The sequence below is a fragment of the Nyctibius grandis genome, chromosome 26 (assembly GCF_013368605.1).
Source record: "Nyctibius grandis isolate bNycGra1 chromosome 26, bNycGra1.pri, whole genome shotgun sequence".
Taxonomy (NCBI): Eukaryota; Metazoa; Chordata; class Aves; order Nyctibiiformes; family Nyctibiidae; genus Nyctibius; species Nyctibius grandis.
The window spans coordinates 246,684-273,837 of NC_090683.1; the positions used below are offsets into that span (position 1 = coordinate 246,684).

A 27,154-nucleotide genomic window follows, 5' to 3' on the forward strand; every position below is an offset into this window, starting at 1 on the left:
TAGCACACACTAAACAGGGAGAAGTTCAGAATGAGAATAACCGGATAAATTGCAACAAACCCCACTGATTTGCACACATAGTCAGAGACTGCAGAGAGCATATCTGGTAATCTGTAGATCAATTAATTTGAATTGCATGTGTGCAGGAATTCTAACTTCAACTCTTTTGCCTGTCTATAAGGATCTAGGACCATTTAAGATCACAGAACCAGAAACCTGCAAGTATAGAGATTCAGCCACTGTCTGGATAGAATTGTGCCAAACACTGCATTTCCCTCCCCATAAAAAAGTTTCTCCTGATGCAGCCTGCTAAGTTACAGTTTGTGGCTTTTGCCCTGTGTTAGTCTTTCTGTCACAACTGAGAAGTTCACCTAGTCATCCTTGTAACTCCCCTTCGAGTTGTTGCAGGCTGCTATTAGATCACCTCAGTCTTCTCCAGACAAAAGAAGCCCAGCTGATTCTTAATATCTGTACTTTAAACCACTGTTGGCCATATGGGCAGGCCTCTGCTGGACTTTCTCCAGTTTCCCTCAGCCCAAACTGAGCCAGGGTGCTCAAAAATGAACACAGTATCCCAGGTGTAACTATGTGAGCGCTGCATAGTGGGCAATCTTTACAACCTTCAATCTGCTAGCCATACTACTTCTATGGTAGCCCAGAATACGGTTTGCCTTACTTACAATAAGCGTGACTGCTGGTTGTTATTCGGTTTGGCATCCATCAAAACTTTCAGGTCTTTCTTATCAAGGCTGCCACAATGGATTTGCAGCCTAACTGAAGTATGTGGTTATTTTGGCTTAGGTACAGAATTTTGTATTTTCCATTCTGAAAATTCTGTATTTCCATACGAGGCTTCTTTTGCCCCAGTCCTGCATATATGCTACATGCTTTATAGCATCCTTTTTGGTTTCCAGCTGCTACTCCAAAAAGGCATTGGTCTTCTGTAGGTCTTGCAGAGCATTTGCCGGCCCATTAGAGTTGATTTGGATACAATAGGGCATCCAGAATGCCACTAGACAGCAACATATACTTACCTGATCAAGGGCTTTCACTGTACCTTAGATGACAGGAGCTGGATTAGTCTAACCTAATTTGAGGGGTCTACAGTGTAGATGCAGATACATGTAATGTGCATGTTTACATGTGTGCTGAGGGTTTTGGTTGTGTTTGCATGAGCAAAATCCAACTCAGTACAATGAAGAGAGTCCAAATAGCTATACAGCTGAGCAAATAAATGAACTGCCTACTAAAACGGCTTTCTGGACTCCTTTGTCTCTACTGTATGGGACTCCTTTAAGTGGAAGCCAGTAAGAACTGAGAACATCCCAAATGGTACTGGACTGCTGTGTTTAGGCAGCTGAACTCAGTCTTAAATATTTACATATCAGGTGTTTAAATTGGGACAAATGAATCCTATATCTAACGTAAACCTAAATGTAAATATATGTATAAAATGTAAGTATATGTATAGAACTACATTTTGAAGCTGAGGTTTTAGTTGATAGTTATTGTACATGACTATGAATACTTAAAGCAGGCACGCAAGTGCTGAACAGAGTTTCCATATCTCAATGTCATCAATGGAGACAGACAGATCAGGCAACTCAAGAAACTGAGTCAGTTTATCTAATAGAGGTATTTCACACTATTGGAGGAATCATTTCAACATAATATTTGTACTGTACTGTACTATTCAGAAAATACATAGCATGGCTATCCATAGACTTGAAAGTTGTAAAAGTAACTCCAGTGTAGGAGAAACTACTTACTCCGAAACTGACTACCAGTTAAGGCTCTGGATTTAGATTTAGGGCATTAAAACCTTTCTCAAGTTCAGTGTGTGGTAAATGACTGCCATATCCTCTGCTTCAGGGCTTTTGGGGTTTTTTTTGGTGTTTTTTTTCGCTGGATCTTTTTTCCTCTACCCTATAAAAATCAGTAGACATCAGCTGGTGTTATTTCATTGTTCAGTGTCTCGGACAAAATCTTAGACATTTTCGGAGTTTCTTACTTCTACTCTGTATGGAATCACAGAGGAAACAATAGCATCCCTCCTCTTTCTGTGATTGCTTCCACTGGGAGGCTATCTATAATTTCTAGGTCAAATCTCATGAGACACTGAAGGAAAACAAAGTGGTCAATTTATCTGTGTTGGTATAAAGCATGCAACTGACACAACAGTCTACACTTCATCTGTTCCTTGTTGATCGTATTCTCCAGCATCAACTGAGGCGGTGGATTCCACTCTGAATTCCCACTACAGAAGGCTGAGAACAGTTTTGTTTTTAACAGCACAGGTCGAGGCATTCTTGTTTTTGAAGGAACAATCTGCGTTAGTTGCAAACAAACCAGACCCAGAATTATTATTAGCTTTCAGTTATGCTGTATCTGGGATGCTATGTGTACCTTTGTACCTCAATAATCTTTATGTAGATATGTCTTTTCAGAGTTAGCCATAGAAACCTCTAATGGGGTCCTTCAGATGTGTTTGGAGGTTTTTAAAATCAGATTGTATATATCCTTGTGGTACTTTGCATTTCCGTCACAGTTCATGGGATATACATGGTATAACTTTAGAAACTAAAGCATTGACAACATAAATGTCTGTCTATAAGCTCATAATGTTTGTACTGGATGGACAATATGATAGCATGATTCATCTGGCTTATTTTAGACCTGTGTCTTAGATGAGATAGGACTGGTATTGCCTATTTATCTCAATGGAGTATAAAGTAAAAAGCAAGCTTGTATTTTTACAATGGAAAATTCTGAATTGAGTAGATGAATTTCACACAGTTAATTTCTAGAAGCCCAGCAACAAAGCATCTGAACTTTTGCAGTGTCTTAAGTGGTGGTGTAACATATTGCTATGAATTTAAGCCTGTCTGGCCAGGTTTCATTGTATTAATTTATTGCAGTTGGATAAGGCTCATCTTTCCCCTACAGAATGGGTGGGAGGAATGAAACCAGTGTCATGTATTTCATTCTCCTGGGTTTTCCCACCACTGCTGAACTGCAGCTGCTCCTCTTCTCTGCTTTATTTCTGGCTTATTTATTAACTGTGTTGGAAAACTTTCTTATCATTTTCATTATCCGAACTAATCACAGTCTGCAAAAACCCATGTATTTCTTCCTAGGGAATTTGTCTGTTTTAGAGATCTGGTATGTTTCTGTCATTGAGCCGAAGATGCTCATAGATTTCCTCTTTCAAGACAAACGTATCTCATTCCAGGGGTGCATGACACAGTTGTATTTCTTTGTGACTTTTGTTTGTACTGAATATATTCTGTTAGCTGTTATGGCCTATGATCGCTTCTTGGCCATATGCAAGCCTCTGCGATATTCACTCATCATGAATCATCAGTTCTGTGCTCAGCTGACAGCTGGCTGTTGGATGTGTGGTTTGATCACTTCTTCCATCAAGCTGAGCTTTATAGCCAAGCTCTCGTTCTGCGATGTAGACAAAATAAACCACTATTTCTGTGATATTTCACCCCTACTGAATATCTCCTGCAGTGATTCCTCTTTGGCTGAGCTAGTGGACTTCATCTTGGCTCTGATTGTCATCATGGTGCCTCTGTGTACTGTGGTGACCTCCTATATTTGCATCATGTTCACTGTGTTGCATATTCCTTCTTTTCAGGGGAGGCAAAAGGCCTTTTCCACCTGCAGCTCCCACTTGACTGTAGTGATATTGTTCTACTCTACCACTCTTTTCACTTATACCCGCCCTAAGGTCATGTATACCTACAGTGCTAACAAGTTGGTATCAGTCTTGTACACGGTAGTTGTGCCACTTCTGAATCCTCTCATATATTGTCTTAGAAACAAAGAAGTCAGGTTTACCATGAGGAAGACCTTTACTTGCACAAGAAACACCTAAGAAATCAACTAAAGACTTCTGGAGAAGAGGCTTTGCTCATGAAGATCAATTGGCAATGCTGATGAACTAAATTCAGGAGGTCCAAAACTTAATGCACACCGAAGTGAAACTCTCCTATTCATGCACCTAGTAACCATATTTATTGAACTAGACCTTGATAAATCTTGACCTTGATCTATGTACATACTATGATTTTGGGCTGGAGGGGTTTTTTGCTTATTTGTTCTCCCCCTATGATTCCATGTTGCCAACCTTTCTTAAAAGTCTGCAGCTGAATGACTGCTCCAGTTTTAAAGAGAAGGTTTGCCAATGCTAGAAACTGAACCCCCGATTTTGTTTGCACTAGATAGATAGGTCCAGAAAACGTTGGGTAAGATTGTAAAAGGCATGTAAAATGCAGATATCTATGTCTGATTTATTTACTCTGAGATTCTGTTATTGTCCCCAGAAAGAAATAGGCAGTGGAAAAGAATGAGTAATCTTAACTTTCTTAGATACCTGATTTACGATAAAATGAAACATCCTCTGAAGGAGACAACTTTTCTAATATTGCAATAGAGAGAGTATAATGTGAATAGCTCATGCCACTGTATAGCTACAGTGTCACTTGGACTCAGTCTCTGGTTTATGCCAGGGTGCTGGGTACCTTGAATAACCTTCCAGTACCCAGGGCACACCAAATAATTCACTCCAAGAAGAAATTCAGACAAAACTGACGAGACAGATCACTTCAATGTTTCCTTCAGGCTGCAAGAGCCTTTGATCCAGCAGTATTCCAGCATGGGTCATGACCTTAAACTCTGATTCGCAGACTACAGTCCAAGTCTTCTCATTGGATATGAAGGAGTCTAGAGACACAGCTGATGCATCTGGGTTAAATACTGATTATCTGTGAGAAAATCTGATTATCAGTTAGAAGTCTCTCTGGGTAAAAAGGTACCTCTGAGAAATCTACTTCATGGTCGGAATATCACGGTGATTCAAAATGTTTAATACTCTGTAACAGATAAATAAAAGATAAAAAACTGTCAGCTGAGTGCATATGTATATGACCATGTGGGTTTCAGTTTGTAATTGAGACCATAGTTTCTGATATTCTGTGCTCTGTACTAGCAGACTGCCTTTTCAGATTTTGTAGTTAATAGAACAAATAGCTTTCCAGAAAGGAAACCTTAAGACACTTGTTGGAAGAACTTGTTCTGTGCATACTGTTGCCATGGATACAACTGATCCAAACAAGATCAAGAGCCACAGAGATAGTTAGATGTGTAAGCATGGATTCCTCCAAAAATACGTGAAAATTAGACATCTAAGTCTAACATCTAATTAGACATCCAAGCAAACTAGCCTAGACTTCCTTACTATTCATGGACATGGATTATAACTCGCAGAGCGTATTTATTCTATATATCTTTAACATATGTCTTTAACATATAGATGTTATGAATCATTCTCCAAAGCTGCCTATTACTCTCATATATTTTAATGGTACCGTGTAATGTTTAGATCAGACTTGTGTGTTAGTTGTGGTTTAAACCCAGCAGGTAGCTAAGCCCCAAACGCATGCTTGCTCACTCCCCCCGTCAGTAGTATGCAGGAGAGAATCAGAATGGTGAAAATGTTAAAAATTGTGAGCTGGGATAAAGACAGTTTAACAGATAAAGCAAAAGCCATGTGCACAAGCAAAGCAAAATAAGGAATCCATTCATTACTTCCCATCAGCAGGCAGTTGTTCAGCCATTTCCAGGAAAGCAAGGCTCCATCACACATAATGGTTACTTGGGAAAGCCAAATGCCATAACTCTGGGTGTCCCCCCTTCCTCCTTCTTTCCCCCAGCTTTTATTGCAGAGCATGAAGTCGTATGGTATGGAATATCCCTTTGGTCAGTTGGGGCCAGCTGTCCCAGCTATGTCCCCTCCCAACTTCTTGTCCACAGAATCACAGAATCACACTGTTTGGGGTTGGAAGAGACCTCTGGAGATCATCTAGTCAACCCTTTTCAGAAAGGGTCATTAGCCATTGGAAGGGGCTGCCCAGGGAGGTGGTGGAGTCACCATTTCTGGATGTGTTTAAGAAAAGACTGGACATGGCACTTAGTGCCATGGTCTAGTTGACAGGGTGGTGTCAGGGCAACGGTTGGACTCGATGATCCCAGAGGTCTCTTCCAACCTGGTTGATTCTATAGTCCAACACCCTGCCAAAGCAGGTTCCCCTAGAGCATGTTGCACAAGGTCGCATCCAGCCATCCTACTCACTCTACCCCCAGCCTTCTTGCTGGTCGTGCAGCGTGAGAAGCAGAAAAGGCCTTGATGCTGTGCAAGCACTGTTCAGCAACAACTAAAATGTTCCTGTGATATCAACACTTTTTTCATCACAAATCCAGAACATAGCCCCACACAAGCTACTATGAAGAAATCTAACTCTATCTCAGCCAAAATCAGCACAGTGTCAATCCCACTTTATTCTTATTACAATATATTAAAGTAATTATACACCAATGACCACCTAACCTATTTCTCCCCTTTTTTAATTTTTTCATATATAAAGTGAAAACCATAGCATTTCAGTACTCCTTAGTGAGATTTCCATTGAAATATTAAATTTCGTAATCTGTGTAGCTCCTGTAATACAGTGATTTGGCTATACATGTTGAATGGTTTTAAAGCATTGATCTGAAGGTGATTGCTTTGAAATTATGTCAAGAAAATTCTTCAAATATACTGTGAAGAGGATTATCATCCAATTGTTATAGGTTTTTATATCCATTAATAATGATGTAGTTAGATAACCTGAAACAAATAATAAATTATCTCTTCAACAGGGGACCCTAAATGTTCTTAGGGAAGGAGAGAACATAGACAAGTTTTATACAAACACAGACCTTCTGAGAATGCAAGTTCTATCTTGCATCTAGAAGTTTATTTCTGGAAGCTCTCCTAATGAACACTTTTGTAAATTCAAGCTTAGGTGCCTTTAGAGTATTGTAAATAAATCACCTCCCACAAGTAATGTAGACAAGACTAGGAGTCCAATCTTAGCTCTTTAGAATCCTACCATCTCTCTTAATCTTATTGTCTTCCTCTGGGAGCTAGTGAGAATGTATGCAGCAGTAAAATAGCCTGTTTGTAGAAGGTATTGACCTATCATGAGTCACAAAATTTGGGAAGCTTTTATATCAAGAGGAGAAACAAAGATTTCATGTAGTTTTATTTAAAACCACCCTCCAAGCAAAGACAATTTAATATAGTCTACTGTAACTAAATGTAACAGCTCCTGTGCTGAAAATCATGCAAGTTGCTTGTTGAAAAATAACAACATGTCCCAGAGTGCCTGAGCTACCCACAGAGGAGTTGTGAGATGCTTTTTTCTTCCTGGAGTGGTTGCTGAAATCCAGACAAGTTTTTTCTTAGAGGCTGGACCCTCATTTTCAGCCATCTGAACCACATCTCTAAGTTTTAGGAGGTGAGTACCTTCTCCATGCCAGTCGGAGAAGAGAGCACATTTAGTGAAAACTAGTTTTTGTTTAGGGAAGTGAAGCACATCGGTTGGGAAAAAATGCAATGGTGACTGTTCTATTTTGGTATTCTGGATAGATTCTAATGGCTAATAGGCTTTTGATTAGTTCCACAGTGTTTTGTTTATTGGAAAGAAATTTGAAAGGGGTAAGAAGAGTTCTCCATAAGAAACAGTGAAAAAAGTAGGGATAGAAGACACATAGGAGCAGCATTACACTTTATATTTATTGTTTGGGTTCTCAGTTTCTCTTTTTTTTTTCAGGGAAAGACAAATGGCACAAGGGAAATATATTTCACTTGAGGTTCATAGGACTGCTGTGAAGATCTAAGACTCTAGAAGCTGAATCCCTAGTGTTTTTATGCACACCGATTTCAGTATATATAAGCAACATGCTAAGGAGAATGCCCTCACAACCAGCAAGGCAGAAGGCCAGTTATCTATTGGTTACCAACAGACTATTGAAAAATCAACTGAGTGGAAAAAACACTCAGTGTTTTTGGCAATGTGTTCAAGATATCTGAATTCCAAAAACCACACCTAGCTTTAATCATGATATTACAAGGTATGTGCATTGTGGTTTGTGAAGTTTGAGTTTTGCTTTGCTAAGTTTAGTGATAGAACTGGAATAAAAATAGTTGTGTCTTTATTTTGATTCCATAGCTCTTAGAGTAAACAGGGCTTATGAATACAGTTAATTCTTCTGGAAAGTAAGTCCATTAACAAGAAGCCAGTATTTAATGGGTCTACATTAGTCATCCTAGACTTTGTTTGATCAACAGAGACGCACAATTCCAGAGACTTCTTCAGATCTTAGGTGAATCAAAAATCTTCCTAAAGTGCCCCTCTCACTGGCTATAAAAGCATCTCCAGCAGCTTCATTCTTAGCTTAGGTTTCTGTTAGCCTGTTTAAAAAAAGCCATTTACTTAAAGCAGTAGTAACTGTTATTTCAACAAAACAATTTTTAATAGGGTATAGGATACCTTTCCATTGAAAAGATGTTTTATTATTATTAAAATATTTCATGAGTTTCTGTCTGCTACATTTAAATCATTGATGGTTACACATAAAAGCATAATAAAAATAAAGATTTAAAACTAAGGACCATTAGGTCAGACAAGTTTACACATCCATCAAATTGTTGACCATAGTGACATACAATTTTGACATTTTTCTTCATATTGTTGTGGATGAAGTTATCTCTTTTTTCTTCTCATTTTTTTCTAGCTTGATTTATTTTCTAATGAAGATAGACACATCTAAGGGACTGTTTTTCCCCTATGTTTTAAACAGGTATGGTGGGACTAGAAGAATCACACTGTGGATGCATCTATTGCTCTCTCTTGACAATAGAGGAAGCTTTGACAGTAGAAGAAGCTATAGACAACTGGCTTAGACTGGATGCTTAACCTTGACTGTCTGAAGTTAAGTTCTCTGTACACAGAAATCCCACAGGAAACTAGACAAAATATTTTATGAGCAAGGTCATGCAACATGAAGTTCTTTCTCCAAAGTTGTTTCCTTTTTTAATGTACATGAATAAAAAAAAAGAACAAATAAGTAAACAGGGCTTCTGAGGATTTCAAGGATTATAAAGAGATGGTTGAAGTAACATGTTAAAAACTAATTCAGTGTTTTAAAAAGATTAGGTACATGAAGGTCACGATAATGTATTTAATAGAAATGACAACAGAGCAAACAAAATACCAGTAACTGAATGGGGATTCATATCACTCAGCTTTATACACCTGTGTACATCTTTGTGCATACAGAATATTTAGCTATGATTCAGATGGACCTCCATTTAGGTCAATGGAGAGAAACAGAAAATCCTAGAACATGATTCATACCTTCTATGGTAAATATTTTAAAGTGGGAGTGTTTATTTCTATCCACTGGATTTAAAGGTAATCTAAATTATTAGTTCTAATGTAGGCATAAACCCACTGTATATATTCAAGCCTAGGTGAGATGACACGTAACATGAAAACAAAATGACTAAATATAATTGAAAAGGAGTCAGTTGAAATATTCTGTCAATTAATATTATTTTGAACATCCTGTGTGAAGTGAACATTTTAATAGAGAAAATTTATTTCAGAAATCTCAACATTTGAGGGTTTTGTTCCAAGTATTTTTAAAAAAGAAACACAGTTTTTCACATAAAGAAGTGTTGCCTTTTTTTTAATAATAGGCTTTTTTTTTACAATTATCCACACTTTTTTTCATGCATTTCTTGGCTCATATATTTTTTACATTGCTTTGTATCAACTGAAGAAGTATATTTATTTGTTCTTTGGTTGAGGGGAGAGTAGTCTTTAGTGGGTTAGCTGCAATCTTAGGGTGAGATTTTTCTTCCCAGTTACATCTGAAATAGTTGTTTAGACTAACTTTAGAATGAAATACCTGTTTCTTGATTGATTGTAAAGCAGACCTTTAAAATAGGTTGGATAAGCTGCATGCAGAGTATTTCGTTACACTGAAGAGAATATAACAAGGTAATTGGTTCATCAGTAAATCAATATATTAGAAAATATTATCATATTTTTAGATATGATAGATGAATCCATATTCGTTGTTTTCCATCTGTCTCTCTATTTTTCGTATTTCTTATGTTTCATATACCTTATAGTTTTTCATATTCTTCTTATCTTATTGCTTCTCTAGGCAAAGTGTCTGAAGTCCACTGCATCCTAATTTCTTATTTAAACACCATCTGAAAGGAAACATGGAAAACCACACCAAGGTAACTGAGTTCATTTTGGTTGGATTCAAATCTCAACCAGGACTGCAACTCCTCCTCTCTGTTCTCTTTTCAACAATGTATGTTGTCACTGTGGTAGGAAATGCCTGCATGATCCTCATCATTAGAATGGACTCCAAGCTGCAGGCTCCCATGTACTTTTTCCTAGAGAACTTGTCTATCTTGGACATCTGCTATTCCTCTGTCATCACTCCCAAAGCAGCACTGACCTTCTCACTGGACAGAAGGATAATCTCCTACAATGGCTGTGCATCTCAAATGTTCTTCTTCTCTCTCTTTGGTACAACAGAAGCCTTCTTCCTTGCTGTGATGGCTTATGATCGCTTCACTGCCATCTGCAATCCACTGCTGTACCAAATCATTATGAATAAAAGACTTTGTGTTTTCATGGTGGTGGGCTCTTATCTGTCAGGCTGCATCAATTGCACCATCCAGACAGGCTTTACATTCAGTTTGTCCTTTTGTGGGCCCAAAGAAATAAACCACTTCTTCTGTGATGTTCCTGCAGTGATGCATGCCTCCTGCTCAGACACACTTGTCAATGAAATAGTAATGCTGTCTGTATGTGGATCAATTATTGTGGGCACTGCCTTGGTGGTTTTTATCTCCTATGGTTATATAATCATCATTATTGTCCAAATGCCTTCATCTGAGAGCAGGTGCAAGGCCTTCTCCACTTGCTCTTCTCACATGCTGGCTGTCAGCTTGTTCTTTGGGACAGTTTTCTTCATGTATGCTCAGCCTGGGACCACATCTTTACCTGACAACAGTAACATCATCTCTATCCTCTATACTATTGCTGTTCCCATGCTAAACCCTTTCATCTACACCCTCCGAAACAAGGAGGTAAAAGGGTCTCTGAAAAAACATTTAAAAAGGAAAGGTTTTTTTTAGTACCTTTACTAAGGATGAGAATGACCACAGTGTCCAATTTGCTACAGACAGATGTTTAGAAGGTAAAGCAAGGGACATCAAGGCTTGCTTTCAAGAATCTTTTGTGATTATAGATGGTCAGTGTCATGGATGAAAGCAGGAGGTACAAAAGAAATCTAGGAGAGTTAGATCAGATGAAGGTGTGGATTCATTTTAGCAGATTTAGACATTTACAATCCATCTGAGCTGTACTATAGAGTCCTTTCATAACCATTCAAAAGACACAAGCATTTTAAAGCCATAATTAGTCTAACTGTGTATTAGACATCTAAAATAGGACATAAAACTCAGATTCTGGCCGTGCCTTATTTCTATGCATTGGAACACAGACAGTTCAGGTGGAGACATTCCTGCTGTAACCATCCAAAGATAAATTAGGTCAATCAAGAGTAAACTGAATTATTTATTTGTCTGGGAGTTCTCATTTTTTAAACTATTTTTTTCTCGATTTTGCTTTTAATCACTTCTCTTAGAAATGAGTGGAAACTCTGAAATTTGGGTTCCAACCATCAAGCATTGATGGGCAATTGAAATTTTGTGTCTGAGGTGCCCTCAAAGAAAAAAAAAAAAAAGTAATATATAGCTGAATTCTGGTTCCATGTGTTTGTCTGCATGCTTACATGAATGTTTGTAGCAGGACAGGAGCTATTTCTCTGTGATAAGCTTGTAACAACACAATCTGCTTACAGTGGTTTGAGATTCTGGTAAAAAAAATGCACACTTCAAAAAACACCGATTTGAAAATTCAAATCAAGTGTCTGAAGCATGATCTCTTGAATTATCATGTAAGCACTATGCTACCAGAAGACTGCTCAGTTCTCATTATATTACAACATAAGATTAATGCCAGGGCTGACTAGAAATCAGAAATTACCTTTCAGAGAAAGTATTTATTTAAATTAATTATTTGTTCACTTCCTACTTAAAAGAAATATCACTTTAAAATAAATGAGTCACTGTCCATAGTTAACTCTTTCTCTCTTTTGATATAAAAGGAATCGCTACTATAAGCTCAAATGCAGATGCCTATATTCCCATGCATACAGAACCATCCTAAACTGACAGAGAAAATATCAGACAAATATCCTTCTGTGTAGACCATGTACCATGGGTATTTCTATGAGCTTCCCAACTCGGGGAGATGCAAGGTCCCAGCCTGCTGTGATCCTGGAGAGCTCAAAGGGCCTCACTTAGGATCGCTGTTTATAGAATCACAAGATGATTGATTTTGGTCAGTACTTTTTAATTATGGTCAATATTCTTGTCAGGTAGTCTTGGCACCTTTCAGAGTGGGCTACGAACCAGGCAGAAGGAGTTTCAGGCACGTTTCCCAAGCAACAGGAGTTTCAGGGGTGGTTAGGGAGGGCCTAATCATCCTAACTCACTGTACTTGTATGCAGGACAAGAAGGTACTGGATTGTCTCAACTCACTGCACTGTCGGGCAGGGTCAGAGAGTGCCTGATTGTCTCAGACTACTCACTGCACCTGTGATTAATGTTGGCTAGTCCTGACCTTCCTATGTTTACAATTCATCTCTCTACATCTCTCTCTCACACACTCACACCCAAACACAGTTCATTCAGTTCTCTAAATAGATAGCTGTCTTTCTCGCTGTTGGTCTGTTTGTCTAAACTTAGAATTAAATAGAAAATTGCACTACAAGAGAATTTGACTCTTCCAGACATCTACCTTAAGCCCATTGCTGTTTCTTGCTTGAGCTGATAATCTTTTAACCTGTTCTTAGACACTTGCATTCATGGCAAGGGTGACTTTTCCCCAGCCTCTCTTTGTACGAATTTTACTGTCATTTCCTCGTTATAATGATAGTGTGAAGGATCTTGTCTTGTCCAAGGGGACAAAGGGAATTGTGATGTCCATTTTTAGCAGCAAAAATCATCTTGCATTAATAAAAGATCTAGCACAGTGCTTCCCCCAGATAATTAAGAAGGGAAAGTGAGCTTCTACAAATTGTTTTTCTGTCTCCTCAATGTCTCTAAACTGAAGTTGGAAGTGATCTCTGGAGATGATCTAGTCCAACCCCAACACATTCTGGAAGTGTTTGTTTCTTTTCTTAGGTGGTTGAGATAGCTAAAATGGTTGGGCATAGCAGCCGGTATGTTTCCATGTTTTGGATTTGTGATGAGAACAATGTCGATAACACACTGATATTTTAGCTGTTGCTGAGCAGTGCTCACACAGTGTCAAGGCCTTTTCTGATTCTCACACTGCCCCTGCAGTGAGTGAGCTAGGGGTGTGCACAATAAATTGGGAGGAGACACAGCTGGGACAGATGACCCCAACTGACCAAAGAGAGTTCCGACACTATAAGACATCATGTTCAGCAATAAAAGCTGGGGGAAAGAGGGAGGAAGGTGAGGATGTTCAGGGTTATGGTGTCTATCTTCCTAGGCAAGTCTTATGCATGATGAAGCCCTGGTTTAACATCTGTGTGATGATGAGAAGTCATGAATTAATTCCTTATTCTGCTTTGCTTGTGTATGCAGCTTTTGCTTTACCTATTAAACTGTCTTTATATCAACCCATGGGTCCTCACACTTCCACCCTTCTGATTCTTTCCCTCATCCCACTGAGAAGTGAGTGAGTGAGTGAGCAGCTGTGTGGTGCTTAGATTCCTATCAGGATTATTGCACATCACACAGTTATGTAGGTATGTAACTTTACTTGCAGCTATAGCATTTTAGATAGTAACTACCTCTGAGATAACTTCATCAATATGAAAGATTTAATATCTTCCTCTCTGCTAACTAGCTTTGGCTATTTTGTCAGTTATGGGAAATAGTAACTTCTTGAGGAGCCATAAGCAAAAGAGGAGCTTTAGGGAGACTGAGGATACAGGAGAAACACAATAGGCTTGAGGGGAAACAGAGAAATATAACTGCCACATAGCACCAATTATTTTGTCAAGGCCAAAGTATCAACACAAAGAACAGGAAGAAGATATGAGAAGTAAGCAACAGAAAAAAGCAGCATCAACATGACAAGAAAGAGTTATTAAAAAAAAATAAATAGATTACTACCACAGAAGTTTAAGGAATTTTTATATATATGTATATAATTTCTACAGCTAGCATATAAAGAAGAGACACATGGCAATAGAACAAAACATTTCCATAGGGCTGATAGTAGGACATTTCCTCTATATGTATCTTACACAAAGATGGAAAACCTTCTGGGACATCCAGATCCTCCATTGGATACAAACGAAGCCCACATAACAAGCTGAGACTTAGACACCTGCCTGTAAGACATCTAGAGGAAATTACTGTTTAATATCTTTATTAATGATCTGGATGAGGCGATCAAGTGCACACACAGTAACTTCACAGATGACACCAAGTTGGGTGGGAGTGTTGATCTGCTTGAGGGTAGGAAGACTCTGCAGAGGGATCTCGACAGGCTGAATCGATGGGCCAAGGCCAACTGTGAGGTTTAACAAGGCCAAGTGCCAGGTCCTGCACTTGGGTCACAACAACCCCATGCAACACTACAGCCTTGGGGAAGAGTGGCTGGAAAGCTGCCTGGTGGAAAAGGACCTGGGGGTGTTGGTCGACAGCTGGCTGAATATGAGCCAGCAGTGTGCCCAGGCAGCCAAGAAAGCCAACAGCATCCTGGCTTGTATCAGCAATAGTGTGGCCAGAAGGACTAGGGCAGGGATTGTCCCCCTCTACTCAGCACTGGTGAAGCTGCACTTGAATTCTGGGTGCAGTTTTGGGTCCCTCAGGACAAGAAAGACCTTGAGGTGCTGGAGCAAGTCCAGAGAAGGGCAATGAAGCTGGTGAAGGTTCTGGAGCACAGGTCTTATGAGGAGCGGCTGAGGGAACAGGGCTGGTTTAGTCTAGAGAAAAGGAGGCTGAGGGGAGACCTTTTCGCTGTCTACAAGTACCTGAAAGGAGGTTGTAGCAAGGTAAGTGTTAGTTTCTTCTCCCAAGTAACAAACGATAGGACGAGAGGAAACAGCCTTAAGTTGTGCCAGGGGAGGTTTAGATTGGATATCAATAAAAATTTCTTCACGGAAAGGTTTATCAAGCATTGGAACAGGCTGCCCAGGGAAGTGGTGGAGTCACAATCCCTGGAGAGATTTAAAAGATGTGCAGATGTGGGTGCTTAGGGATATGGTTTAGTGGCGGACTTGGTAGTCTTGGGTTAATGGTTGGACTCGATGATCTTAAAGGTCCTTTGCAAATAAAACGATTCTATGATTCTATGACATGAGTTTCCCCTTTGCTATTCACATGCGTTAATTTTTATATTTAACGCAACATTTTAAAACTGCCGGGAAAAAAATCTAGCCAAAACATTTGAACATTTAAAAATTGAACAGAGGAGCAGTAAGAAAGAGCAAAGATGAACAGTAGAATAATAAATATGTATCAAAACACAACTATTAAAATGTTTGGAATTTTCCACTGAAAATTTGCAGTTTCAACTTTCTAATTAAAACTTGAAAATTTTGAAAGTATGTAGTTATTAAATATGAAAATTTCTTTCACAAAAGCAAAATTGTCCTTAGAACGCTTTGAACCAGGACACAAATCCATATTAACTTTGTCCTTGCTTAATTTATCTGAAGTAGCACAAAACATCGTAAGATAATGGAATTGACTTGTAGCGGGGAGGGAAACACAAGCAAAAATTGCAAACATTTTATGGAGGGATGAATCAGCTTCTAAAATTGTCAATTTCTCTCCATTGACCAAGCATGATCCTGATACCAATTCTCTTCTAAAGTAGCTGGCTGTATTAGGTGTCAAGACTAGTCCCTACAAACTACTGCTATAAGTGGAAACAAGGGAGGTTTTCATCACAGCTACTGGAAAGTTGTTGCAAAATAAGATTTTGTTACATGGCTTTGGTTTAGCAGAAATTTAAGGTTTACTAATAATTTTGAGATAGATCACAAGATTAGTCTGTATAACACTTAACAGCACTGAATCATCAGCTAATTTAACAGAGCCATTAAATGGAATTTGTTACAATCAAAATAGTGACTTAGTTAAAGATTCGAGAATGGCAAGGGTCACCCGAAACTTACAGCAGGGTTTCACACACAGAGGGAGGTTAAATCAAATCACACAGACAGGTAAATAGTTCTGAACCAAATTGCGCGCACGTGCACACACACACAGAGATTAACCTATGATTAAAATTTTCCTTTTTATGAGTTTCATGAATTGCTCGCTTTTATGTGTCAACATTCATCAACGGACGGTCGGTGAACCTCACGAAATCAGGCCTTTGAGTCCTCGCAAAATCGTTGACGGACGACCTTTCAATCCTCACGAAATCTACCCTGAGAGGCGTCCCAGCTCAGGGGGAGATACTGGGTCACAGAGCCTGCTGCGGACATGGAGAGCTCAGAAGGTCTCACCTTGGATCGCTCTTTATAGGGTCTTGAGATTATTTGCTTCGGTCAGTATTGTCCATTCCCTCCCCAACTCATGCTGAGTCATTTTGGTCTGCAATTCAAGCAGCAGATTGCCAAGCTGTGGTCAGGGGGTGCCTGCCCACCCCCCCCAGCCCCATGTTACTGCACTTGCAACCAAGATAACAGCACACTGGGAGGTTTTCCCAAAGCAGGGATGGCTTATCCTAACATCTCAGGGTGGTCCTGATGTACCATGCAGGCAGCAGATGGCCCAGCTGTGGCCAGAGAGTGCCTGATGCCCAAGTCACTGCACTTGTAACCAAGATAACAGCACAATGGGGCCTATCCTGAGATCTCAGAGTGTCCTGGGGAGGGGGGTACAGCACCACCACAAAAGTCTACACTAGTATGACATTAATTGCTGCCTAAGCTTCACTGGCAACATTCAGTGGACCTCTGCCAAGTCTCAGTGGAGTTTAGGTACTCTGCTTACACCTAGATTGACAAAAAACACAGCTTAGACCCTAGAGAGGTGAATATACTTGGCTGAGAGTTTGAGTGAAATAATTCTCTCTGCATCAGGAAAGGCTGAGGGTACTGGAAGTTCCTCAAGGCAGTATCTCAGTCCTGTGTGTTACTCAGTCCTGCCTTAGTTCTTCCCTGAGAAAGACAAATGCTCTTTATTTCTGTTTTACTCAGTTCACAGAAAAATAACACTTTCCAGAGATCAGGCCCTGGTTGGGCTGGGAAATTGCTGTGATGAGGAGATTGGAGCATGTGTCTTTTCTTCAAGATCTATGTTCAGAGGCCTCAAACATGGAAAGATGTTTTCGAAGTTGGGGATGGGGCCAGGATCCTTGAATGAGCACCGCTGACAGTGAGATAAAACAGTCTATCAATCAGATTTATCTGTGAATGCCAGTAAAGATAGACCGGACGGTGCTGACAAACAGCCTGACCTGATGTGTTTGCTTTCCTCACACTAGCAATGCTGTGCTTCTCCAGAGAACGTAGAAAAACCCAGCTTGCAATTATGCCTACCTATTACCTCTGCCTGCCTGAACTTTGTGGCTCTATCACCATATGCAATTTATTAAGAACTTAATTTCCTTCTACAGTTGTTTGTAGCAAAGTCTCAAGGGTAGGTAGGAAGAGAACTCACAATGCAAGGAAAAACAACCCTCTGAACTCAAGACTTTAATAGGCGAAGTTTGTAGTCAGAGGCGGATGCAAACAAAACAAGGATCTCAAAATCATAGCTGGATACAGCAGTGTCCACTTTAAATGCTTTGAACCTCAGGTGATCTCCTGATATTACCCATCTGACTGCAATTGAGTAGGCAAGGACAAATAAGGTTCATGGACAAGGTTAAGTTTTATTTTCTGTGACACAAACATCATCATCCATGAAACTTATTCATTCCCAAGGGCTGTGGCTTTGGCATAAGGGCCAGGAAGATGATGATACAGGGAGACAGGGTGGGGACAGCTGTGTGCTATAAGGTGAACTCACCTTGACTGTATTCTCACTGTGCCTAGGAAGGTGGAACTGTTGCTGTTCATGCTTGCTTTCTCCAGAGAAGCATAAGAAAAACTCGAAAAAGAAAGGAAAAAATAATGTGGAAATGTAGAACTCCACCTCTTGCATAGAAACGAAGTTGATCTCTCCTCCACTCCATTGCTATTTAGCAAAAAGTATGAAAATTGCTGGGCACAAAATGCAGTTGGATAATAAAGAAGAGTCTTACCTGTCAGGATAAGGGTATTTTTCAGGGTGGAGCATTGTCTGAAAGCAGTTGAAAGCAGAAAGAAATAGATAATTTGCTATGAAATACTGCCATGAGTAAATTTACCTGGTAAAGGTTCATATATTTATCCATTTATTTATTTATTTATTTATTTTACCTAACAGCAAAATACATTCAGAGGAGCAATTTGTGGTGATAATGACACCTCGCAAAATCTTTGGGAAGTTTTGTTTTTGAGATCATCAGGGGAAGCCAAAATATTCAACAGGTAGCACAGACTTGTTCTGACTTAAGGAAATATTGGACAGACACTGAGCAGAGCTTTTATGTGGTTGTGAATTTATATTTCTCTGTGCCAAAAATGCATTTCTTCTAACAACACTTTAGACATCATGACTCAAAGCTTTTCCCTCATGAAAAAAAAAGAAAAAAAAAAAGCTAAATCTCCAACCCCTCCCATTTTAGCACCAGATTAAAAAATAAGATGTTAAAATGTTATCAATTTTTTAGTCAACATGTTCATCATTTTAGGCAACCAAAAATTTAAACTTTTTGAGATTCAAGAACCATGACGCTCAAATACAAAGTACTCCCAAATACAATCAAATGCATCATAATGAGATGCAATCTATCCCATCATCCAGGCCACTAATGATGAGGTTAAACAGCACTGTCTCCAGTACCTATGAGTTTGAAGCTTGGAGACTCATAGCTTACTTTTCAGAGCTTGAAGCCAAAGCTAGTTCTTGTAGGAATGAACTGAGGAGCAGGGTAAGAAAGAAGACAAGGAGCATACAAGGCTGATGGCCATTTCAATGACCAGAAGGAGGCAAAGACACCTGATGTTGCCATACCCCTAATCCTAGAGGAGATGATAACCCTCAACCACTCAATATGCTCACAGATTCTGGCTGCTAAGACATTCCAATTGCCTACATGCAATCTACTGAGCATGCAGACAGTGTGGATGATCAGCCAGAGAAGATCTGCAGAGAAAAGGTGGACACTCATACAGGCATTCCCAACAGCTACTGCTTCTCTGTCCTCAGTCAGTCTGCAGGGACTGCAGAAGTTCACACGTGAGCTGGATGCTTAGACTCCCTTTGCAGCCAGGAAAGAGAGCTGGGCACTTGCCGGGGGCAATTGATCTCATCCTTGGACAGCTTGGATCAGCGTGAGCATCCTAAGCAGCTTGAATCAGCTGTGCCTTACACACACGGAGACAGCAGGCAATTCTGCCTGCTTCTATTGGCTATAACGGGAGCCTGGAGGGGAACTGATCTTCTACACAGAAAAAGCCCAACTTAGTTCTGCTCTTAGTTATCACAAGGTTACGGAGGACCGACTAAGAAGAGGTTAACAGTGTGTCCCGAACAGCGTCTGGTGGCTGCAGCCTCGAAGGTGCAAAATGGCGGGGGGCGGGGGGACAGTCTATGCTGCACCATCAATAGCTCTTACAGCATTTCTGTCTTTCAGATTTTTGCCAGAGCTCGACCTTAGTCTTATTGTAGGGAGCTTGCTGAGGCAAAAGCGAAAGGGTGGGTTTGAATTGAAAGCAGATTGCCTTCTCTTCTCTGCCCCCAGACTTGTGCAAAAACACTGTGTTTTTATGGAAAATGAAAACAAAGAAGTCTCTATACAGTGTTAGCTGTGGATTGTTACAAAACAGGATTTCATATCAAAAGTGGCTTTCCTTTTTGGATCTGTGGAAAAAACTGCAATTTGCAAGCAGAAAATAGGAATATATTTATAAGGATTCAGAATGCAATTCTTCACTGACTAACTGTGATGGGAAAAAAATTACAGAATCCCTGCAGAGTATTCACCAAAAGCAATGGAAATGTGCAGAAAGTTCTGGTCTCTACAATTCTCTGAAGTTCTGTTTTGGGAATAAATTACTAGTTTGTAGAGGAAAAGACAGAAGTCCTGTTTTATTCTGCATATGGCTTTTCCTTGTAAGAGATTAGATTTTTTTCCAGATGAATCAAATAAAGGCACTAACTGCCCATCAGGAAAATGGCTCTAGTCGCCTTGGGCCTGGGGGACTCAGGGGTGGGTAGCCACCCTCTTCTCTTAAAACTTCCTCATAGTGTCTCCAAACTCATTGGATATTATAATGTTAGTTTTCTACATTGGATATTATAATGCCTCTGTGATTTTAACTCATGCCATTTATTTGACTGAAAAGAAGCTTGAAAAAAGGACTGTGATGTAGAGATCTTTGTAATCATCTAATGTAAGGAAACACCAGAATTTGGAAAGGAATTGGGGTTGAGATTGAGCTAAACCGTAGTGTCCATGGAGTCTAATGAGGAGTAGCCTGACCACAGTGATGTCACCTTCAGGGTGAGCAGATTCCCTCTCCAGACTTCTTGACCCTGATAGGAGCTGAGATAGCCATCTCACTTGTCCTTATTTATGTGTTAGGGTACAGGCTACCTAGCCTAACGTGGATTTAGATGTCAGGCCAGCCCAAATGATAAAGTGGAAGCTTAGGCAAAGCAGGTCCTGTATGGGTGACTCTGTTATGAATATCTAGACAGATAACCTCTGCAGCTCCATGGATAAGCTTCAGCTCAGCTTAACTTGCTCTAGGTGAGGTGTGTTCCAGGCAGAGGTGCTGCTTCACAAGCTGAGTGGTGTGGTTGATACTCCAGAAGGAACGGATGACATCCAGAGGGACCTTGATGTGCTAGAGAGATAGGCCTGTGTGAACATTATGAAGTTCAACAAGGCCAAATGCCAGGTCCTGTACCTGGGTCAGAGCAATTCCAAACATGGATACAGTCTGGGTGAGGAGTGGACTGAGAGCAGTCCTGCAGAGAAGGGCTTGGGGGTATTGGTGGATGAAAAACTGAATATGAGCCAGCAATGTGCGCTCACAACCCAGAAAACCAGTTGTATCCTGGGCTGCATCAAAAGAAGCGTGGCCAGCAGGTCGAGGGAGGTGATTCTCCCTCTCTGCTCCGCTCTCATGAGACTCCACCTGGACTACTGCATCCAGCTCTGGGGCCCCCAGCATTAGGAAGACATGAACATGCTTGAGTGGACCCAGAGAGGGGCTGGAGCACCTCCCCTGTGAGGACAGCTTGAGAGAGTTGGGGTTTTTTAGCCAAAAGAAAGGAAGAGGAGAAAAGGGAAGAGAAGAGGAGAGGACAGGAGGGGAGAGGAGAGGAGAGGAGAAGAGAAGAGGAGAGGAGAGGAGAGGAGAGGAGAGGAGAGGAGAGGAGAGGAGAGGAGAGGAGAGAAGAGAGGAGAAGAGAAGAGAAGAGAAGAGAAGAGAAGAGAAGAGAAGAGAAGAGAAGAGAAGAGAAGAGAAGAGAAGAGAAGAGAAGAGAAGAGAAGAAGGCTCTGGGGACACCTTATAGTGGCCTTCCAGCATTTCAAGGGGGCCTACGGGAAAGATGGGGAGGGAACTTTGTCAGGGAGTGTAGTGATAGGATAAAGTATCAGAGTTTTAAATTGAAAGAAGGTAGATTTATAACAGATACAAGGAAGAAATTCTCTACTGTGAGGGTATTGAGACACTGGAACGGTTTGCCCAGAGAAGCTGTGGGTGCCCCCTCCCCGGCCATGTTCAAGGCCAGGTTGGATGGGGCTTTGATCAATCGGATCTAGTGGAAGATGTCTCTGCCTGTGGCAGGGAGTGTTGGAACTAGATGACCTTTAAGGTCCCTTCCAACCCAAACCATTCTGTGATTCTATGATTCATGCAGTGACAGTTACGAAGCTCTGGAGCCTGTCTCTGTGTAACACTGTGCCCTTGACTGTGTTTTTCAGGCTGAATGACATTTGTGTCCCCTTTGTGCTTTAAAGCCTGGGGCTTCATGGTTGCAAACCTTATTGAGCTAAAATGAAAATTGCACCTAGTTGGAACCCAAGTGAAATAGCAGACCCCTCTTTAAATCCAGGGACAAGGTAGGGAGGGTGTTCAAAAAACATGTGTAGAAGGATGCTCTGATATAAAGTGTCAACACGAGCAAACACGAAGAATTTCTACAGCAATATTTACCATTGCATTATTATTATGAACTTGATGAGTCATTTCAGAATGGAAATAAGGACACTGAACCAGATTAAGAAGTGAAGGTTGAATGTAACCTCGGCTGTTGCAACCAGAGGAGAGTGGAGTTTAAGATTCTGAAGACTGAGCAAAATAAAAAGCAGAGCCACATCCCTGGAGAGCAAATTGTGGTTTGTTCAGGTACCTGCTTGGGAGGATCTCAATGAAAACTTCCCTGGAGGTTAAAGGGGCACAAGAAAACTGTTTGTTCTTCAATGTCAGCCTTCTCAGAGCTGAATGCATTCAAATTTGCAGTAAGTCAAGAAAGTGCAAAAGAAGGCCAGCATGGATGGACAGGGATCTCCTGGCAGCTCTAACACAAAAAGGACCTACCAGAAGGCAGAAGCAGGAACAGGCTACTTCAGAAGAACACAGAGACATTGCCTGCCCATATAGGAATGGAGTCAGGGAAAGCCAATACTCGTCTGGAGCTGAAACCTGCAAGGGAGGTGAAGGACAGGAAGAAATGTTTCTCAAAGTACATTGACAGCAAAAGGAAGACAAAGGAGGTTGTGGGCTCATTTCTTAGTGGGGCTGGGGACGTAGTCGTAAGGGATGTGGAAATGGCTGATTTACTCAATGCCTTTTTGCATCAGTTTTCCATAGTAAGCTTTGCCCTCAGACCTCTTAGGTCCTTGAGCTTTCTAGATGAGTTTGTGAAACAGTACCCATGGTTGAAGGAGATAAGGATAACTTAAGCCAATTAGACCTGTACGAGACAATGGCACCAGATTGGATTCCTCCTATAGTGCTGAAGGAGGTGGCTCACGTCACTGCAAGGCTGTGCTCTATCGTCTTCAGACTGTCAATTGAGGGAGATTCCTGATGACTGGAAATAGACAAATGCCACATACAACTTCAGAAATGGCAAGAAGGAGGATCCTGGGAGCTACAGGCTGATCACCTCGGTCGCTGGGAAGATTATGAGCCCGTTGTTAAACACATGAAGGACAAGAAGGTGATTGGGAAGAATTACAATGGATAACCTGAGGACAAATTGTGTCCAATGAACTTCATAGCTTTCTATGATAAGGTGACTGGCACGGTGGATGAGGGCAGGGCAGTGAACATTTTATACCTTGACTTTAGCACATAGTGTCCCATAGCCTCCTTATCATCAAATTGGTGGGATAAATGAATGATAAGGTGGGTGGAAAATTGGCTGGACTGCTGAATTCAAGAAGTAGATATCAGTGGTGTGAAGTGCAGCTGGCGAGAAGTAACTAGTGGTGTCCCTCAGGGACAATACTGTTTAATGTCTTCATTAATGAGCTGGATAAAGGGATGCAATGTTCTCTCAATGCGTTTCTGGAGGACATCAAAATGGGTTGTCAGTATGCTGAATGGCAGGGCTGCTATTCATAGGGACCTGGACAGTTTGGAGAAATAGGCTGGCAGGAACATCATAAAGTTTTGCAAAAGTAAATATGACATCTTGCATCTGGGAAAGGACAATCTTATGCAATCAGTAGAGGCTAGTGGCTGACTGTCTAGGAAGCAGTTTTGCAGAAAAAGACACTGGTAGAGAAAGAGCTTATAGGAGGTAGCAATGTGTTCATGTGGCAAAGGCGGCGATACACACCCAGGGCTCTGTTGGCAACGGTCTAGTCAGCTAGCCCAGAGAAATTATTCTACCCCTCTATTCAATGCTTGTGAATCCCATTTGCAGTACTGTGTCTAGTCCAGGGCTCTCCAGGACAAGAAAGACAGTGATATACTGGAGTGAGTTCCTTGGAGGGCCACCAAAATAATCACTGGGCTGGAGCACGACATGCAAGGAGAGACTGAGAGAATTAGATTTGTTCATCCTTAAGAAGAGAAGGCTAAGGGGAGACCTTATTTCTGTCTATAAGCAGCCAATGAGATGAGGATATTAGAGGAGATGGAGCCAGACCCTTCCTGAAGGTGTACAGGAACAGGATGAAATGCAACGGACACTTGGAACATGTATAATTCTTCCTGAATATAGGGGATTTTGCTTGTTTCTTTATTTTTTTTTCCATGAGACTGGCCATATAGTTGAACAGGTTGTCCACAGAGTTTGTGAGACTTGATGACCTCCAGAAGTCGCTTCCAACCTAAATTATTCTATGAATCTATGTTTTAATGATTCTATACTCTGATGCATGTTTGTAACCGTCTTTATTGATGTTGTTGGTGCAGAGATAAAGAATGAAATCAAAGAACATCACCATCACTGGTGACAGAATTTGTCCTGTTGGGCCTGACACAGAGTCGCAAGCTGCAGTATTGTCTCCATGTGACCTTCTTTCTTATCTATGTGACAACCTGGCTGGTGAACTCCACCATCTTTGCAACTGTAGCTGCTGATCACCAGCTCCATACACCTATGTACTTCCTGCTGGCCAGCTTGGGTTTCTTTGATGCCACTGATTCCTCAGTTAATACACCCAAACTGCTGTCAGGCCTCCTCAAGCAAGATACAATGATCTCATTCAATGAGTGTTTTCTCCAGTTGTTCCTCTTCCATTTCATTGCTGGTGCAGTGGCTTTTTTCCTTGTAGGGATGATGATTGATCAGTATGTGGCCATCTATGAGCTACTGCATTACTTGTCTATCATGAACTTGAACATATGCACAGGATTGGTGGCAATTGCATGGTTCAGTGGATTTGTTCACTCTACTCTACAAACTGGTTTTCTTCTCCAGCTACCATTCTGTGGCCCCAATGTATTAGACAGTTTCTACTGTGATGTCCCTCAAGTCATCAAACTGGCCTGTATTGACACCCTCATGGCTGAACTACAGATGGTGTTTAATAGTGGAGTAATTCTCTTTATTCTTTTTGCAATCTTGATTATTCCTTACATTGTCATCTTGCTGAAGATAAGGACATGCATCACAGAAGTGAAGCAGAAAGCTCTGTCTACCTGAGGAACCCAGATAACCATTGTGAGCTTAATATTCAGCCCCTGCATTTTCATCTATGCTTAGCCTTACAAGAAATTCCCTACGGACAAGGTGGCCTCTGTTGTTTATACTGTGGTCACTCCAATGCTAAACTCAATGATCTACACACTGAGAAACACTGAGATGATAAAGGTCTTCAGCAGAACACTGAGGAAAATCTTTCTCTCAGGAGAGATCCAGAAACCAGCCCAGCCAGCAGATCCAAAGAGATCAGATCTGACACTTTCATGAGAACACTGTTCACCACTGAGATTTCTGCTCCTTCAGTAAGTGAGCAAATGTCTAGATGTAAGATGGGGACAACATTCCCCTCTGTGGGAATATAACAGAAGATTGGCGAGGAGGATTTCAAGTGACTTGCACCTGGGGTGTCGAAAAACACATATATCATACTACTAACAGTTGTTTAGTCTTGTGTGCCTGACAAGTAGAACGTCTGCAGTTAGACAATAGAGGCCTGTGATAAGACTCAGGGGCACCTAATTGCTGAGGCCGGAGATTCCAGCCCTGCTGCAAGAAGATCAAAGCATAGTGGAAAACTACCGCCTGCAAGAAACCCCTAATATACAGGTGAAAGCAGCAGGCCCGGAATCTCTCACTCTCTCTCTAGCAGGAACCGAGCTCCGCGGTGCCTGCGTCCCCGCTTGCGTGCCTTTGCCCCGGGTCCTGCTTCGGAGATCCTCTGGTTTGCAAGGTAACAGGAATAAATTTGCTCTCTGCATTTTATCTGTGGTCTTGTGGCTGTTCCTGCATCCTGCCTGTGTTGGCTCACACACCCTCACATCACCTTAGGAAGGGCAGTCACATGTTTTCTTTTTCTCCGTGGAGTGTGCAGTACGGTGTAATTTGAAGGGCTTAATGAGAGTTTTCTGTAATAAATCACCTGCAATGACAGCACCATGGCACACCCTGGATACTGACAATGCTAGGGGCTCTAACTATGCCCTTGTTCTCTCCTGTGGAAATCACGGCTGGACCTTCCACTGTGGCACATGTCTCACTTCTCTTTACCAATCTAGTGTAGTTTCATGTCTAAGTTAACACACCTGAAAGCTAGTTTGGTAAACTTGATTGTTATTTCTGCTTGTCACATAATTACAAAGGGTCTTTACAGCAGTGTCAGCTGTAGGTTTAGTGCACTCCCTTTTTTGCCCCTTATCCTCACTTCAGGTGGACTGTATGGCTTTTAGGATCCCTCCTGGAGTGGAGCATTCTGGTCACACATTAGACAACATGGAGGTGGCTGAGGGATAAGATTGCCCCAGGGATGGAGGTTCGTCCCCTCACCATTCCTCTCTTCTTTGCTCTGCCCCATCCTCCAGTTTCATCCCAGCAATCCTTACATGATCATGGCCTCCTACAAATCCACAGAACCTTCTACACAGAACAGGCATTCTGAACATGATGCTGTAGAAGGACATATGTGGCAAGTAGGGAGGCAGAACTCCCATACTGTTTCCTGCATGAGAAAGAAATTCAGATATCTTTGTAGATCCTTGTAGAGAATCTTAAAAGTTTTTTTAGGAAAAGTCAGGCCCAAAACTGGGCCACCTGGAACCAGGCTGAGACCTGGGGGAGCAGGATGGATGCAGAGAAGAGGAGATTCTGTCTGCAGGAATATCTGACATCACCTCGAGGAGGATGTTGGGTGGAGGAAAAACCTTAGAAGTTTCTAGAACTGCCCCAGAAAGTGCTGCTGAGCATCAAGCCACCTGACCTACAAGTGACCTATTCTGAGGCTCACAACACAGAATTAGCATAGTCCTTTGGATCTCAAAGGCAGAGAAGTGTCCTGTGTGTCCCTCATGGTAGGCTTACAAGGCCCCCCAAAGGGCCTGTGGGATAGCTACTACAGCAGAGATGAAGAAAGTTCTGTGCACTGTGGGTGCAGCCAGACTCCCCTCAAAGGGGCTAGCTGTGGGCAGTGTG

The 27,154-nt window shown here is 41.2% G+C and overlaps 2 protein-coding genes and 1 pseudogene across 2 annotated transcripts; all 3 read left to right on the forward strand.

The window, feature by feature from the left end:
* The first annotated feature begins 2,947 nt into the window (after window positions 1-2,947).
* Window positions 2,948-3,883, forward strand: LOC137673931 (olfactory receptor 6Y1-like). Its single transcript, XM_068419000.1, has one exon. The coding sequence runs from the start codon at window positions 2,948-2,950 to the stop codon at window positions 3,881-3,883; it is 936 nt and encodes a 311-aa protein (XP_068275101.1).
* Window positions 3,884-10,126: 6,243 nt separating this feature from the next.
* Window positions 10,127-11,056, forward strand: LOC137673874 (olfactory receptor 9S13-like). Its single transcript, XM_068418929.1, has one exon. The coding sequence runs from the start codon at window positions 10,127-10,129 to the stop codon at window positions 11,054-11,056; it is 930 nt and encodes a 309-aa protein (XP_068275030.1).
* Window positions 11,057-24,465: 13,409 nt separating this feature from the next.
* LOC137673932 (olfactory receptor 4D1-like) lies at window positions 24,466-25,456 on the forward strand (annotated as a pseudogene).
* Window positions 25,457-27,154: the final 1,698 nt, after the last annotated feature.

Excerpts from the sequence above, each read along its gene's own strand:
- LOC137673931 (XM_068419000.1), top strand. The coding sequence starts at position 2,948 with ATGGGTGGGAGGAATGAAACCAGTGTCATGTATTTCATTCTCCTGGGT.
- LOC137673874 (XM_068418929.1), top strand. The coding sequence starts at position 10,127 with ATGGAAAACCACACCAAGGTAACTGAGTTCATTTTGGTTGGATTCAAA.